The sequence below is a fragment of the Erpetoichthys calabaricus genome, chromosome 3 (genome assembly GCF_900747795.2).
Source record: "Erpetoichthys calabaricus chromosome 3, fErpCal1.3, whole genome shotgun sequence".
Taxonomy (NCBI): domain Eukaryota; kingdom Metazoa; phylum Chordata; class Cladistia; order Polypteriformes; family Polypteridae; genus Erpetoichthys; species Erpetoichthys calabaricus.
The window spans coordinates 129025968-129042067 of NC_041396.2; the positions used below are offsets into that span (position 1 = coordinate 129025968).

At 38.9% G+C, this 16100-nt stretch overlaps 1 protein-coding gene across 1 annotated transcript in view; it reads left to right on the plus strand.

Moving 5' to 3' along the window:
• The first annotated feature begins 3097 nt into the window (after window positions 1-3097).
• The window catches only part of wdr43 (WD repeat domain 43), a 95314-nt gene continuing 82311 nt past the window's right edge, over window positions 3098-16100 (plus strand). The window contains exons 1-3 of the mRNA XM_028797364.2: window positions 3098-3397; window positions 11656-11790; window positions 13119-13240. Coding sequence (XP_028653197.2) covers window positions 3191-3397; window positions 11656-11790; window positions 13119-13240 — 464 coding nt within the window. The 5' untranslated portion in view covers window positions 3098-3190. The remainder of the gene's footprint in view (window positions 3398-11655; window positions 11791-13118; window positions 13241-16100) is intronic.

A 16100-nucleotide genomic window follows, 5' to 3' on the forward strand; every position in this document is an offset into this window, starting at 1 on the left:
AGCACATATAAAACGTATAAGGACAATATGTTCTAGATGAAACACACGCAAAGAAGAAAGAGCAGTGCGGAGAAAAATTTTAACAGGCAACAAGAAAGCATCAGGAGTGGGCAGGAGGAGGAATATAGGAACCTCATCAAGGACTTTGTTAAGTTGTGCGACTCAAACCACCTACACCTGAACACCAGCAAAACCAAGGAGCTGGTAGTGGATTTTAGGAGGCCCAGGCCCCTCCTGGATCCATGATCATCAGAGGTGACTGTGTGCAGAGGGTGCAGACCTATAAATACCTGGGAGTGCAGCTGGATGATAAAATGGACTGGACTGCCAATACCGATCCTCTGTGCAAGAGAGGACAGAACCGGCTATACTTCCTTAGAAGACTGGTGTCCTTCAACATCTGCAATAAGATGCTGCAGATGTTCTATCAGACGGTTGTGGCGAGTGCCCTCTTCTACGCAGTGGTGTGCTGGGGAGGCAGCATAAAGAAGAAGGACGCCTCACGCTTGGACAAACTGGTGAGGAAGGCAGGCTCTAGTGTAGGCTTGGAGCTGGACAGTTTGACATCCGTGGCAGAACGACAGGTGCTCTGCAGGCTCCTATCAATTATGGAGAATCCACTGCATCCACTAAATAGTGCCATCTCCAGACAGAGGAGCAACTTCAGCGACAGACTGCTGTCACTGTCCTGCTCCACTGACAGACTGAGGAGATCGTTCCTCCCCCAAACTATGCGACTCTTCAATTCCACCCGGGGGGGTAAACGTTAACATTATTCAAAGTTATTGTCTGCTTTTACCTACATTTTTATTACTCTTTAATTTAATATTTTTTTTTAGTATCAGTATGCTGCTACTGGAGTATGTGAATTTCCCCTTGGGATTAATAAAGTATCTATCTATCTAGAAACATGATGTATATATTCCACGAATAACATTAGACACCAAAGGAGATCGTGATATGCCATTCGTATTAAAATGTTTACAGTTTACCGTGAGAATAGCTTTTGCTATGACAATTAAAAAATCACAGGACAAACATTAGAAAAAGTCGGATTATTTATTAGAGAAACAGAAACAATATTCACCTCACGGGCAATTATACGTTGCGTTGTCACAATGTGTCTCCAAAAATGGATTCAAAATTCTATGTGATCTTAAAGGTAATTCCAAATATTGTTTTTAATAAACCTTTAAAGTAAAAGTGCAACTAATGAAATTGAAACAATTCCAAAGAAAAAAAAAGCTTTTAAAATTGTATATCCCATTAACCAAACAGTGGCGCAGTGGGCAGCGCTGCTGCCTCGCAGTTAGGAGACCTGGGTTCGCTTCCCGGGTCCTCCCGTGGAGTTTGCATGTTCTCCACGTGTCTGCGTGGCTTTCCTCAGGGTGCTTCTTCCCACAGTCCAAAGACATGCAGGTTGGGTGGATTGGCGATTCTAAATTGTCCCTAGTGTGTGCTGTGTGTGTGTGTGTGCACGCCCTGCGGTGGGCTGATCCCCTGCCGGGAGTTTGTTTCCTGCCTTGTGCCCTGTTTTGGCTGGGATATAGCGGGTTGGATAATGGATGGATGGATTAACCAAACACAGGGGTTGGTGAGAGAAGTGAGCAGGGGGCGGAGCCCCCTAGCACTACTGTAGTTATTATGAAATGTGACATCTGCATTTTTTTTAGTTTTCAAAATGTATTTTTTCATTTGACTTTTGTGGGTTTTATTTAAAACTTGCCTTATTTTTATGTCAGTTTATAGTCCATAATTGAACTTTTCCAACTGCACATTTCACAATAGCTTATTATTTATTTGAAAAGGTCTATTTTATGCTGGTTTTGTGGCCTATGTATCAATCAAAATGTAAGAACTCATTTATATACAGTATATATTTGTTTTTTTTCATGTGATTATTTCATAATTCCACTTTTATTGATTACTGTATATCATTGTGACACAAATTGCGTTCCATATGCTCCTGCCAATAGAAATTTCCTGCCTAATTAAATACTGTACAACAGACTCTAGTGTTCCAAGGTTTTTTCTGTGTCGCAAAGGGTACGTAACTAAATCTGAAAAACTGACAAAGTCACAGCAGTAGCGAGCTCATGTAAACTACAAAAATATTAGCAGATGTTAGAGAATGCTTTCCTCGACTTTTTTGCAACCCAATGGAGTTGGCTAATTACATAACATTTTAAATACAGCAATATTATAGAGAAAAAAGGAAAATCAAGCTGAAAGCCCTACCTTGTATCCTTGATTTTCGAAACAGCTGTTCTTTTCTGGGACAATCTTTCCCTCGCCCAATTTTGAAAAGCTGCTGGTTGCTCGAAGGGCACCATCATGAATAAAGCATTTGATTTACACTATGCATTTTAGCATGTAAGCATAGCGGTGTTAAATCACGTATTTAGTTGTAATTTTCATGTATTTGAAAACTACGTCAGGTTTTATTATTATTGTTTTTATTCCATAGCAGTTTTAGACCCATTACTCCTCAGCGCAGTAACTTCCTGGAGTACCAAATTATTTAAAAAAAAACAAAAAAAAACCCCAGAATTTCCAAGGATCAATTCAAAAACAGTTTATAGCACATTTTTATTGAAAACACCAGTCCAAGGTACTGTACAAAAATTTACGTAGAACAGCAAGTTTATATCCTGTATATGTATATGCACTAATGTGCACTATAGCTATTCTACACTTAACTCTAAGAAATCTTGGCAATTTCTAATTTAATGAATTTGTATTATTTTTGCATCTTGGCAATTTCTAATTTGATGAATTTGTATTATTTTTGCAACTTAGCAACTAACACACGTATCACATGTATAAGACACAAAAGTAGTCATGCAATTTAGTCCAGTCCATTAAAATAACTTTAAAGTACATTTAATATTGGAACAACTACTAAAAATTAACCGAAATATGGGTCAAATCCCTATTTCTAAATGTATTCTTAAAGACCATATTACCTTAATTGTTGCGCATTCCAATGTGTACAAATGTTTAAACTGTATCAAGAAAAAACAGTTCCTTGTAAAATAAGCCCCCGACTGACTGATTCCATCATTCATACATTACTTTCCGCTTCCTGCAGCATAGCCAATCAGCCACGGAGGCGTCAAGGCGCAGGCGCCTCGACTCTTAACACGTGTCTCTCTCATTTCACAGTATCCCCTAAACTCGCAACGTAGAAATGGCGGCTGATGGAGGTAGCATTTCGTTAATAAATCCATGCGCTTTCTCTCCGGGGCAACACCAGTACCTTGCTTTATCAGCACAAGACGGGCGGCTTCGAATATGGGACACCAGTAACAACACTCTGCACCAGGAATATGCGCCTTCTGCTCATTTAAGCGCCACTTGTACATGCCTCGCCTGGGGTCCATGCAGAACAAGCAAGGTAAGGCCTAACTGACTTCCCTTGAGGTTCATCAGAAAGATTCAAGTACGGGGATCAAGGAAACATGTTATTCAAATCAGAGTTGCAGAGGTAAGCACCGTGACAAGTAGTAACTCCGAAATGGACAACCCGGATTGCCAGCGGCCGAAGAAGTGACGCAGAAACCACATGGCAGTCCGTCCTCATGCATGTGTTGCAAGGAGCTAGACACGAGGTTGAACGGGAGGCGGTGCTGGCGTAGTCTTTAGTTGGATTTGACCTGTTCGCTTATTCGTAACATTGTGCAAAAATTACAATGCAGCTGTCCTTTTTGCACTTTTGGCGAGATGTTTGTTCCTGGTACATTTAATTTTTGATGGTTTCCCTGACATTTAATATGTATGTTGACGAATGCATGGCACTAAGGCTGGATAAATGTTAAGACTGGCCAGTTTCTGTCTGTGCGACAAGTCTACAGGATCGACCACCCTATACGAATAGAGTGTGGCTGGTTTGGACCGTAATTTACTCTCCCAATACCGAAACACAGTTGCATTGAGTAAAGTTTTCGTCGTCGCTTAATTGTTTAGAATCCTTCAGAATGTCAGGAGGCTTTAGGCATTTAAGAATATTGTGTGTATTTATTTGTTAGTGTAATAATTTTGTCTCGCTTACCGAATTTAAAATCTTCTCTGAACACTTTTTTCTGTCCTTATTTTGGTAAAATTAGACATAAAACCTCCGTGTGTTTCCTAGTTTTGACATACCTGGATATAAACTCCTGAATAATTGTTGGCTCGTTCGTATCTTATGTAATATTTGAAATATTCCTAAAAGTAAAACAATTTTGCTGACAGTTCCAGATGTATAATACAAATAAAAGTTGAATTCACATGCATCAGAGACTCCTCAGTAAACAGAAAACACCATGCGTTGTAATCTGTATATACTGTAGTACAGTAGTGCAAAAAAAAAGTCTACATATCAGTTCATAGGGGTCATAAAGTTGTAACTCTGAGTCCTTCGTTGACAACAGGTTGCAGTCTCTTAAAGTTGTAAGTCAAACTAATAAGTTAATCAAATTAGTCAATTCTGAGCAAATTAATTAATTTTTGCTCTTGTTAATGTAGCTGTGAAATCATTTCAGTTTGTACCGTTACACTAAATGAAATAAAATTGGTTAAAGGTAACAAAAGATTAGCTAATCCGAGCATATCAGAAATCCATCAAGTGTGTTGCCTGCATTGTCAAGCCCATAGACTTCAATATGATCTAGTAGACTATAAATGGAAGCATGTTCTTAGACTCTCCATTTTGTTTTTTAAAAACATGTGGAAAGTTTACAAATCTTTTTGTTTTAACATTCTCATTATTGTTTATAGGGTTAGGAATTTTTAAAATTTGTCTTCTTTGCCTTTCAGACCTTTCCATGCAAAAAAGCTGTGAGTAAAGAAAAACTTTATATTAGTATTCTAGGTGTTAAGATATTTCTAAGATCAGTCCAAGCCAGTCTTGAAAATGGTAATAATATCATAACCTTATAATAAAGTGACCCATCCATGTTTAGAAATGGACAATTAAGTTCACACCTCCTTTTGGAGTCTCTTCTGTATCACAAATTGAATATCTGATTATCAATATTTGAAACATAAAGGGAGTAAAGGAACAAATGCCAGCCCAGATGAGCTGAGTTATCTGCTTGTTACTATTGAACTTTAGGGATGGTCAAGTGGAATAAGGTGCATGAGAGTGTGGACTGCAGTGGCATAGAGTGCCATCCAGAGTTAATTCCAGCCTTACTCCCAATAATACTGTTCTCGAGTCTGACCCAGTTACCCTTAGCTGAAGTATGTTAGCTACATATGTATGGGTAGAATGGTGTGAATTACTTTTTAACAAAGCTGTTTATTTCATCATGCTCATCAAATATGGAATTTACATTTTAGGAAAAAAAAAATGCTGCCCATGGATATAACAGTTTAGTCTCTCTCCGTTATTCACCATTATGAGGATTCTCTGATATTTTAGAAGCTTGTTCCCATATCTGCCACAATACATATTTGTGCAATAGTCTGTAAGCAAGATGCATGTATGTATGTATGTATGTATGTATGTGTTTTGTGTTTTTTCTCCCCCCGACATTCTTTTTAAAGCTACCTGAGATGGAACCTTGGTGGTGCTGTGACAGATGGTTATGCCTGTTAGTACTCAACTTGAATAAAGCAAATGATGTAGATGTTGAGGAGGTCATCAGTGCTTTTGTCATTAGCCAGTATACAGCTTTTATAGGTTTAAAGCTACTTTCTTGAATGCACAGTATATCTTAAAATGTTGTATGTGCTGTGAATGCTTTCAGCATAAGCAGGCTGATCAGCAGTTTTATTTATTTATTTTTCTATCAAGTATGTATTGTTTACTAGTGTCCCAAGTAGTAAGTGAGAAGTTAAGTAAACTGTGTAGTTGAATATACAGCTGCATCTCAATAAATTAGAATATCATGGAAAAGTTAATTTATTTCAGTTATTCAATTCAAAAATTGAAACTCATATTATATAGATTTATTACACACACTGATATATTTCAAGCGTTTATTTCTTTTCATTTTGCCAATTATGGATTATAGGTGATAACTCAAAATTCACTGTCTCAGAAAATTAGGATATTACACAAGACCAATTTAAAAAAAAAAAAAATTGAATACAGAAATGTTTGCCTACTGAAAAGTATGTCCATGTATGCACTCAATACTTGGTTGACGCTCCTTTTGCATGAATTACTGCATCAATTCAGCATGGCATGGAGGTGATCAGCCTGTGGCACGGCTGAGGTGAGGCCAGGATGCTTTGATAGCAGCCTTCAGCTGGTCTGCATTGTTGGGTCTGGTGTCTCTGATCTTCCTCTTGACAATGGGGTTTAGGTCAGGCGAGTTTGCTGGCGAATCAAGCACAGTGATACCATGGCCATTAAACCAGGTATTGATACTTTTGGCAGCTTGTCAGCAGAGGGAACCATGAAGTGCTCTAAAATTTCCTGGTAGACAGCTGCTCTGACTTAGGACTTGATAAAACACAGTGGACTAACACTAACAGATGACATGGCTCCACAAATCATCACTGATTGTGGAAACTTCACACTAGACCTCAAGCAACTTGGATTCTGTGCCTCTCCACTCTTCCTCCAGACTCTGGGACCTTGATTTCCAAATGAAATGCAAAATTTACTTTCATCTGAAAGAGGACTTTGGACAACTGAGCAACATTCCAGTCAGTTTTCTCCTTAGCCCAGTTAAGATTCTTCTGACGTCTCTGGTTCAGCAGTGCCTTGACACAAGGAATGCAACAGTTGTAGCCCATGTCACGGATACTTGGGTGTGGTGGCTTTTGAAGCACTGATTCCAGCCACAATCCACTCCATGTGAATCTCCCCCAAATTCTTGAATGGGCTGTGCTTCACAATCCTTTGAAGGCTGCACTTATCCCTGTTGCTTGTGCACCTTTCTGCCACATTTTTTGTTTTCACTTAATTTTCCATTAATATGCTTGGATGCAGCACTCTGTGAACAGCCAGCTTCTTTAGTAATGATCTTTTGTGGCTTACCCTCCTTGTTGTAGGTGTCAATGACTGTCTTCTGGACAACAGTCAAGTCAGTAGTCTTCCCCATGATTGTGTGGCCTACTGAACCAGATTGAGAGACTATTTAAAGGCTCAGGACATCTTTGCAGATTTTATGGGTTAATTAGCTGAGTGGAGTGTGACACCATGAGTCTACAATAGTGAACTTTTTCACAATATTCTAATTTTCTGAGATACTAAATTTCATTAGCTATAAGCCATAATTAGCAAAATTAAAATAAATGCTTGAAATATATCACTTTGTGTGTAATGAATCTATATAATATGTGAGTTTCACTTTTTGAATTGAATTGCTGAAATAAATTACCATTTCGATTATATTGTAATTTATTGAGATGCACCTGTATTGGCTGTAACTTGTGAACTTGGAAGTTATAAAGAAAGTTTGGGGTTGTTTATATATACTAGGGGGCCTTCGCCCCCTGCTCACTTCGCTCGGCCACCCCCGTATTTGGTTTTCCGGATACACACTTTTAAGATTGTTTTTTCTTTGAATTGTTGCTATTTCATTAGTTTCACTTTTATTTCAGAACTTCTGTAAAAACAATATTTGTAATCTTGCGAGTCCCAATATGCTGAATCTTTCTAATGAGGTCAGGATAGGTTTCTCTGTTTGGAATTTCAGCATAGACAAAACGATCTACATCATCAGCATTTAATTATTTTTTTTTATTTTTTTTTACAAAGTAACAAAGTAAGTAGAGTTCTGCTTTGGACTCCTGTCTGTAAAGTCGTGCTATTTTCTTCTCACAGATCCAAAAGTACATGGGTTTACCAAGGTGATACCCCAGCTTTTGTCTAGGTTTTTGTACAAGGGCTAGACAGAACGTTTTTGACTCCTGGGGTAAATTTAGGTTTTTAAATAAGCAGACAGATATATATATATATATATATATATATATATATATATATAATATAAAAATATTAACAAAGTAACCAATAAATGGGCAGCATCCACGAAAGAAACCAGGTTCGCTAAGGCATTCCTCGTGTATAGGGTCTTGAATGCCCTGATAACCCCCTGATCCATAGGCTGAATTAGTGACGTCGTATTGGGCGGCAAGGAACTCAATCTGTACCCCCGAATAAGACAGATCAGTAGCGTGACCACCAGCGTTATCCATAATGAGAAGGACTTTGAATGGCATGCCCTTCTCTGCTAGATACGCCTTCACTTGCGGGATAAAACACTGGTGGAACCAGTCGGAGGTCAGCATCTTCATCATCCAGGCTTTTGCATTGTGCATCCAATGTACGGGAAGCAGATTCTTGTTTTTGTTTTTCAAAATCCTTGGGTTTTTCAACTTGTAAATAAACCCTGGCTTTAACAAAAATCCAGCAGCATTGCCACACATCACGAGGGTCACACGATCCTTGTATGCTTTAAAGCCAGAGGCTTTTGCTTCCTCTTTGAACAGGAAAGTTCGCGATGGCATTCTTTTCCAAAACAAGCCCGTCTCATCCATATTAAAAAACTTGTTTGGGCCGATATCCACCTTCGGAGGTAATCTTCTTGAACGTTTCATTCACATACGTTTCAGCAGCAATCGTGTCAGCCGAAGCAGCCTCGCCTTGCAGGGAAACGCTTTTTAAGCCGTAGCGTTTAAGAAACTTTGCAAACCACCCTTTGCTAGCAGAAAATTGCTGTTTCTTACGTGGTGAATCACTGGAGGTCCCTGGCTGTGGATCTTCTTCCTCTTCTTCGCGGTTGCCACTGTCGTCTTCTGGTTCCTTAGCGGCAAAGGTCTCGTACAGGCTCTTAGCCTTTGTTTGGATAATGTTTCGAATCCAATGTTATGTTCTTCTTTCAGCAGTCGGCTATCCATACGGCCAAAGCAGATTCCATACGGACGACTGTTTTATTACGAGCCGTAACCACTCTCTTCGCCGACTTTTGAAAGGTGATGGTAGCCGTCTTCCTAATGTTCACCTCTTCCTTCTTGATGTAGCGAACGGTGGATTCGTTCACGCCATATTGGCGGGCCACAGCCGCGTATGTTCTCCCTTCCTTCAACATATCCAGAAGTTTCACCTTCTCAGCGATCGTCATCATTGTTCGTTGTCGCTTAGGCTCAGCACCAGCCTTGGAAGAAGGAGCACGTTTGGGAGCCATTGCAGGGGGTGAAAATTGAAGCGAAGTTCAACATACAGTAATCCACAAAAAAATCACACACAGCACACTGTAAAGTAAACCGCTCAGCGAGAAAGCTTGAAGCGAATGACAAGGGGAGATACTGTGGGAAGTAGGCATCAGTCAAAGCACCAATCACAGGCCCGATTAGAAAGCAGAAAGCTGTGATTTGTCGTCTCCCTCCCATGTGACAATCGCAGCCTGTGCTACAACGCACGTATTCACCGAACTTGTTTTGTTGTTCTTAGACTAGGAAATACTACTACATGTACTATGTTTAAAAAACCGCAAAGTCGTGAATCCGCGATAAGTGAACCGCGAAGTAGCGAGGGATTACTGTAATTGCACTTACTGTTAATGCGAGCGTTTTCTGTGGTCATACTGTTAATAATGCATCACTGTAATGTGATTCACTTATGCTGTTTAGTTTGGATGTGTGAGGATGACGTACGTTCAATACGGAGTGTTCGTTTATTCTTATTACAGTTTGGACGTGTGAGGATGACGTACGTTTAAAACGGAGCGTTCGTTTATTCTTATTATGCGTTGTAGGCGCCTTCGGCTTTCGTACTAACTCGCGCCTTCTGTACTGTTATGCTGTATATGGTGGACCTTTGTGGACTCCGTACTTTTTCCCGTTTCACTCTGGGGCGGGGGGCTGAATCCCCTTTTTTGTGTGGCTGTATCGTTACCTATGGGCGCGTTGCTTCATTTCTTATTTACCTTAGTTGAGCTCCTTTGTTTTTGAGACGTGACGCGTTGTAGGCGCTTATTTACGTTAGTTGAGCTAATATTATACCTCCGGTGCCGTGTGTGTTTCATGTGGTAGTCGTTGTAGGCGCGTGCGCCCTCCGTACTATCTCGGGTTTGACTATGCTGTGTTTTGTGGACGTTTGGGGACGCCGTACTCTCTCTGGTTTGATTGTGGGGTGGGACGCAGAAGCCTGTTGTGTTTGTTTTGTCTGTGAGCACTCCTATTATTGTATTACTGTAATGTGATTCACATATGCTGTGGAGTCCGTATCTGTGGGGCATCTGTAACATCTCGGGGGTCTGCCTGCGCCCCTGTTGTGTTTGTTTTGTCTGTGAGTACTCATATTATTGTATTACTGTAATGTGATTCACATATGCTGTGGAGTCCGTATCTCTGGGGCGTCTGTAACATCTCGGGGGGGTCTGCCTGCGGTGTGTTAGACGCGCGTTGTAGGTGCACGCACCTTCCGTACTATGTCGGGTTTGACTATGCTGTGTAGTGTGGACGGTTAGGGTTCCGTATTGCCTGTGCTCAGTTGAGCTCCTTCATTATTGAGCTGTGACTCCTTCGTTCTCGGTGGATCAAACTTCGCTTGCTGTTGGCGCCTGCGCACTATGTCTCCTGCGTCCATGGGCATGCCATGTACCTGCGTCCATATCCGGTTTATCATTCTCGGTTAGTAATATGGATTGGCTAAACTTTCATAGTCTACTAGGATGAGGAATGTACCAGGGACTACAGTATATGAGTTTGTTTGTGAATCTTTTGTAGCAACAACCTTTCTGCTTAGTCAACAAATAACTCACCATGTTGAGTTCACCATGAAGCCAAATTGTTTATGGTTATTTTCTTCTTAGCCTTATTGGTGATATGTTTTTTTTCTACATTAAACAAGGCATTTTGATACCAAGACCATAGCAGTTACACTTTGTGGCCAAATTGAAAATTACTGAAATTGAAACAAAGCAGTGTTTGCTAACTCAGTTAATGGTTCTGTCAAGCAAGATTTTACTTTTTTGTAATTTTCAAGTTATTCTGCCTTTCTCATGTTGCAGACATATATGGCATGTATAACAGTCATGCACCATGTAACTGCAGTGAGTTGTCATTCTAATAACGCTAAGACTTTTGAAACTGGAGATTTTTTTTTTTTTTTTTTTACGTTTTTTTTAATACTTAGATTTTTGTACACTGCTTTGCTCCCCAGTTAGTACCAGTGGCAGTTTTTAATTTGAATATGAGCACATTTTTTTCCCCTCATTTTGCATTCATTAGACATTTAAAATACTTCAAACATAGAAGTTAAACTTGTTTGTAGATGACTAATTCTAGCCTCATCCCCAAAATATACAGTGTTTGGGTTCCTTCTGTTTCCTCATAAGCAGTTTTATGTGACTCTTTGCTGAGTTTCTTAAATAATGAGTGGCACAATGTCAACAAGGCAAATATATTTGTGTTGTGCTAAAATAGTGTGTGTGTTAGGCTTCTGGTATCCTCAAATGACATTTGTGTGGAAAAAGCCTGAATTGTTCTTTTTCGGTAATCATAGTATCTTATTCCAGTGTCACTATTTGAAAATTTGTGTTTAAAATTGCATTGACACAAACATTTCAAAAAATGAGCAGTATGAGCTTTTAAAGGTAATTACAAAATGTTGTTAATCATTAGATTTCCATCCACCTCAAATACAGTTCTTTTTTGATCTTCCAAAAAGTTGCTTTTGAAAAAACATTTGTGACCCTTTTTCTATTGTTTCTGCAGGATGCTCCTCAACGAAAGAGACGGAAATCTGAGGTGGCATCAAGAAGTGATCAGGTGGATCTTCTTGCTCTGGGCACTGCAGCAGGCAGCATTTATTTGTACAGCTCTGTAAAAGGACAACTCCACAGCAAATTGGTAAGAAATTGGTGTGGTAGTAAGATGACCAAATATACTTCCTGTTCATCTTGAGCATCAATTGGGGTGGTAATAATTTTCCAACACATCACATGGGAATATGTGTTTTTGTGACAGGATAGAGTACATGCTTCAATATACATGGTTTAGGCCACCACACTTCTATTAGGCCAAGTTTCAGTTGAGGTTTGGATATTTTTTTTCCTTATTATGCTTTCAGGGTTCTGCTTCTAGTTAAATTTGATCTTAGTGCCCATGGGCCTTTCTGAGCAATCCAGAATATACTAGAGTTTAGTGTCTACCAAATGGGAAGTATACCCTAATTAACTGGAAATTATTTTAATTTCTGATTTCTATGAAAGGGTATGTAATGGCATTGTTGATAACTGTATCTTGGTCTCTCTTGTTAGGCCGCTCAGGGCCCAGAAACTAGGTAGAATACTAGATTCACATTTATTATTAAAATTAAAAAGGCAAATTTAAGATCAGTACTTTGTATGTACTATAGGTTGCTTCTTCCCTGTTTTTTTCTTTTCCTGTTTTGTTGGAGTTAATTCTGTCTTCTATATAACATACTGAATTCATGTGCAATGTGAAGGCAACCTTAAAGTGTAGCTATGCAAGCACCCCTTACATCTATGAGGAACCTTTTCAGGAATTAAAGCATGGTTTTTAAACACTGTTTTATTGGATTAATCCTGAACAAGGGGAATACACAAACTTTTTTTTTTTTAATTACTCGATCCATGCAAACTAATTCATCCCTGTCATGTTACCCTTCTTTTTGACAAAGAAAATAAAGGATCCGGCTAGAACAACTTACTTGTTACAGAAAGTCTTATCATTCCGTAGCTGTGAGCCTTGTACTAAATAGCATCAAAGATCCAGAAAGAGAAACTTAGTAGTACCAAACTTATCAGCATATTTAGAGGTTTGTCTGTGGTGGTCTTTGTGAGGTAAATACAAATTTCATGTTGTTGTTGTGGAAATACAAGTAAATTGTTTTCCATTTATACTGTGTAATCTTTATTCATGAAAGAACACATATAAATTAGTGAGCTATCATTAGGAGTTCTGTTTAATTGTTCTTTACAATGAGTTTTGAGTACTTGGGATATCTGAATCAAAGTTTATATTTTTTCTAATGGTTTTCAAGTTTGCCAATTCATATTTATTGGAAAGCAGTGTTGGTTTAAGCATTTAAAGAATTTATTTCTCGGACTATTTTTATTTAAAAAAATTTATTTTTTTAAATTAGTTTCTAGTAATTTGTGTAACAATCCTAATATTACAGTATTGTTAATTAATTTCTCTTTTTTTAAATTAAGGATGGGGGACATGACAGTAAAGTAAATTGTGTTCGGTGGCATTCAGAAGAAAGTGTTCTATATAGCTGCTCAGATGACACATACATAGTGGAGTGGGATCTGCAGGCTGGCAAAGTAAAATGGTTAGTGTCAATGTCAAATTATTGTCAATGTTGGCACCAATGTATTTTATAGTATTTTTCAAAATATATCTAAAAGTGCAATTAAATAAAATAAAAATAATCAAGCAAAACACATTAATAAATGGAAGAAAAGGAAAGGCACAAAAACCAAAGAAAAGCCGTTGCAAACCAATAAGTACTTGAACTGTGCCTTAAAGGCACTAATGGAAGAAATAGACCTTACAGAGTTAACCTGTTCCAAAGCCATGGGGCAGCCACTGAAAAAGGACAGTCTCCCTTTGATTTCAAATGAGAATGGGGTATAGTCAAAAATTATTTCCTTGAAGACCTTGAGGTTGCTGCTGGACAAAGCAGTTTGGTGAGATAACAGGGCCAGGACCATGCAGAGACGTATAAACCAAGAGGAAAAGCTTAAGTTGAATTTTGCACCTCAAATGAAGTCAATGGAGCATGGCAAAAAACTGGTGAAATACTTTGCCTGTTCTTGGTACCAGTGAGCATTCTAGCAGCTGTATTTTACAGAAAATGTAACTGATTACGCAGATCGATTTGCACCCAATTAAAGTACATTGCAATAATCCAATATGGAGGTAATACAGTGGTGTGAAAAACTATTTGCCCCCTTCCTGATTTCTTATTCTTTTGCATGTTTGTCACACAAAATGTTTCTGATCATCAAACACATTTAACCATTAGTCAAATATAACACAAGTAAACACAAAATGCAGTTTTTAAATGATGGTTTTTATTATTTAGGGAGAAAAAAAATCCAAACTTACATGGCCCTGTGTGAAAAAGTAATTGCCCCCTTGTTAAAAAATAACCTAACTGTGGTGTATCACACCTGAGTTCAATTTCCGTAGCCACCCCCAGGCCTGATTACTGCCACACCTGTTTCAATCAAGAAATCACTTAAATAGGAGCTGCCTGACACAGAGAAGTAGACCAAAAGCACCTCAAAAGCTAGACATCATGCCAAGATCCAAAGAAATTCAGGAACAAATGAGAACAGAAGTAATTGAGATCTATCAGTCTGGTAAAGGTTATAAAGCCATTTCTAAAGCTTTGGGACTCCAGCGAACCACAGTGAGAGCCATTATCCACAAATGGCAAAAACATGGAACAGTGGTGAACCTTCCCAGGAGTGGGCCGGCCGACCAAAATTACCCCAAGAGCGCAGAGACGACTCATCCGAGAGGTCACAAAAGACCCCAGGACAACGTCTAAAGAACTGCAGGCCTCACTTGCCTCAATTAAGGTCAGTGTTCACGACTCCACCATAAGAAAGAGACTGGGCAAAAACGGCCTGCATGGCAGATGTCCAAGACGCAAACCACTGTTAAGCAAAAAGAACATTAGGGCTCGTCTCAATTTTGCTAAGAAACATCTCAATGATTGCCAAGACTTTTGGGAAAATACCTTGTGGACTGATGAGACAAAAGTTGAACTTTTTGGAAGGCAAATGTCCCGTTACATCTGGCGTAAAAGGAACACAGCATTTCAGAAAAAGAACATCATACCAACAGTAAAATATGGTGGTGGTAGTGTGATGGTCTGGGGTTGTTTTGCTGCTTCAGGACCTGGAAGGCTTGCTGTGATAGATGGAACCATGAATTCTACTGTCTTCCAAAAAATCCTGAAGGAGAATGTCCGGCATCTGTTCGTCAAACTCAAGCTGAAGCGATCTTGGGTGCTGCAACAGGACAATGACCCAAAACACACCAGCAAATCCACCTCTGAATGGCTGAAGAAAAAACAAAATGAAGACTTTGGAGTGGCCTAGTCAAAGTCCTGACCTGAATCCAATTGAGATGCTATGGCATGACCTTAAAAAGGCGGTTCATGCTAGAAAACCCTCAAATAAAGCTGAATTACAACAATTTTGCAAAGATGAGTGGGCCAAAATTCCTCCAGAGCGCTGTAAAAGACTCATTGCAAGTTATCGCAAACGCTTGATTGCAGTTATTGCTGCTAAGGGTGGCCCAACCAGTTATTAGGTTCAGGGGGCAATTACTTTTTCACACAGGGCCATGTAGGTTTGGATTTTTTTTTCTCCCTAAATAATAAAAACCACCATTTACAAACTGCATTTTGTGTTTACTTGTGTTATATTTGACTAATGGTTAAATGTGTTTGATGATCAGAAACATTTTGTGTGACACACATGCAAAAGAATAAGAAATCAGGAAGGGGGCAAATAGTTTTTCACACCACTGTAAATCCATTTATGGATATCTTAAGTTTTTCAAAGAGAGAAAAGACTTGAATCAAGGCCCCGTCCACACTTCCACCTTTTTGCATAAAAACAGAGATTTGACTCCATTTTCACCTTTTATCCACACTAGCCTGGTGTTTTCAAACTCCAAAAATGATTTCTGAAAATGCTCTCGAGAGCCAGATACTTTAGTAACTGCAGTGTCAGTGTTGTAGTGTTGATAGGTGAAAACTCAATTTTCCAAAAACGATACTCTAATTGGCTCTGGTTTGTTTGTGCTTATTTCATAGGCCTTTCTTGATAAGATTTTGCAATTGCATTGTTTCATGCACTGGTTGGTCAACCTTTACGGAAGAAAAAAATTACTGTAATTATTCTAACACTGCAGGCATAAACAGTTGCATTCCATGGTGCTTCTTTTGCTGCTAACCTGTATACATATTTTGTTTTGTACAGTTTGAATACTGAGTTTATGTACAAAACAAAATTATTTATTGGTTGCTACAGTTTTGTGATAAATCCCAGGGCTGGCAACGCTACTGTTGTGAATAATTCAGAGCCCCATGAAAATAAGAAAAGAAGAATGTTAACAGCCTCTTATCGGTGTTTATTACTTAAGCTCTTCAGTAAAGTGGAACACTTTTT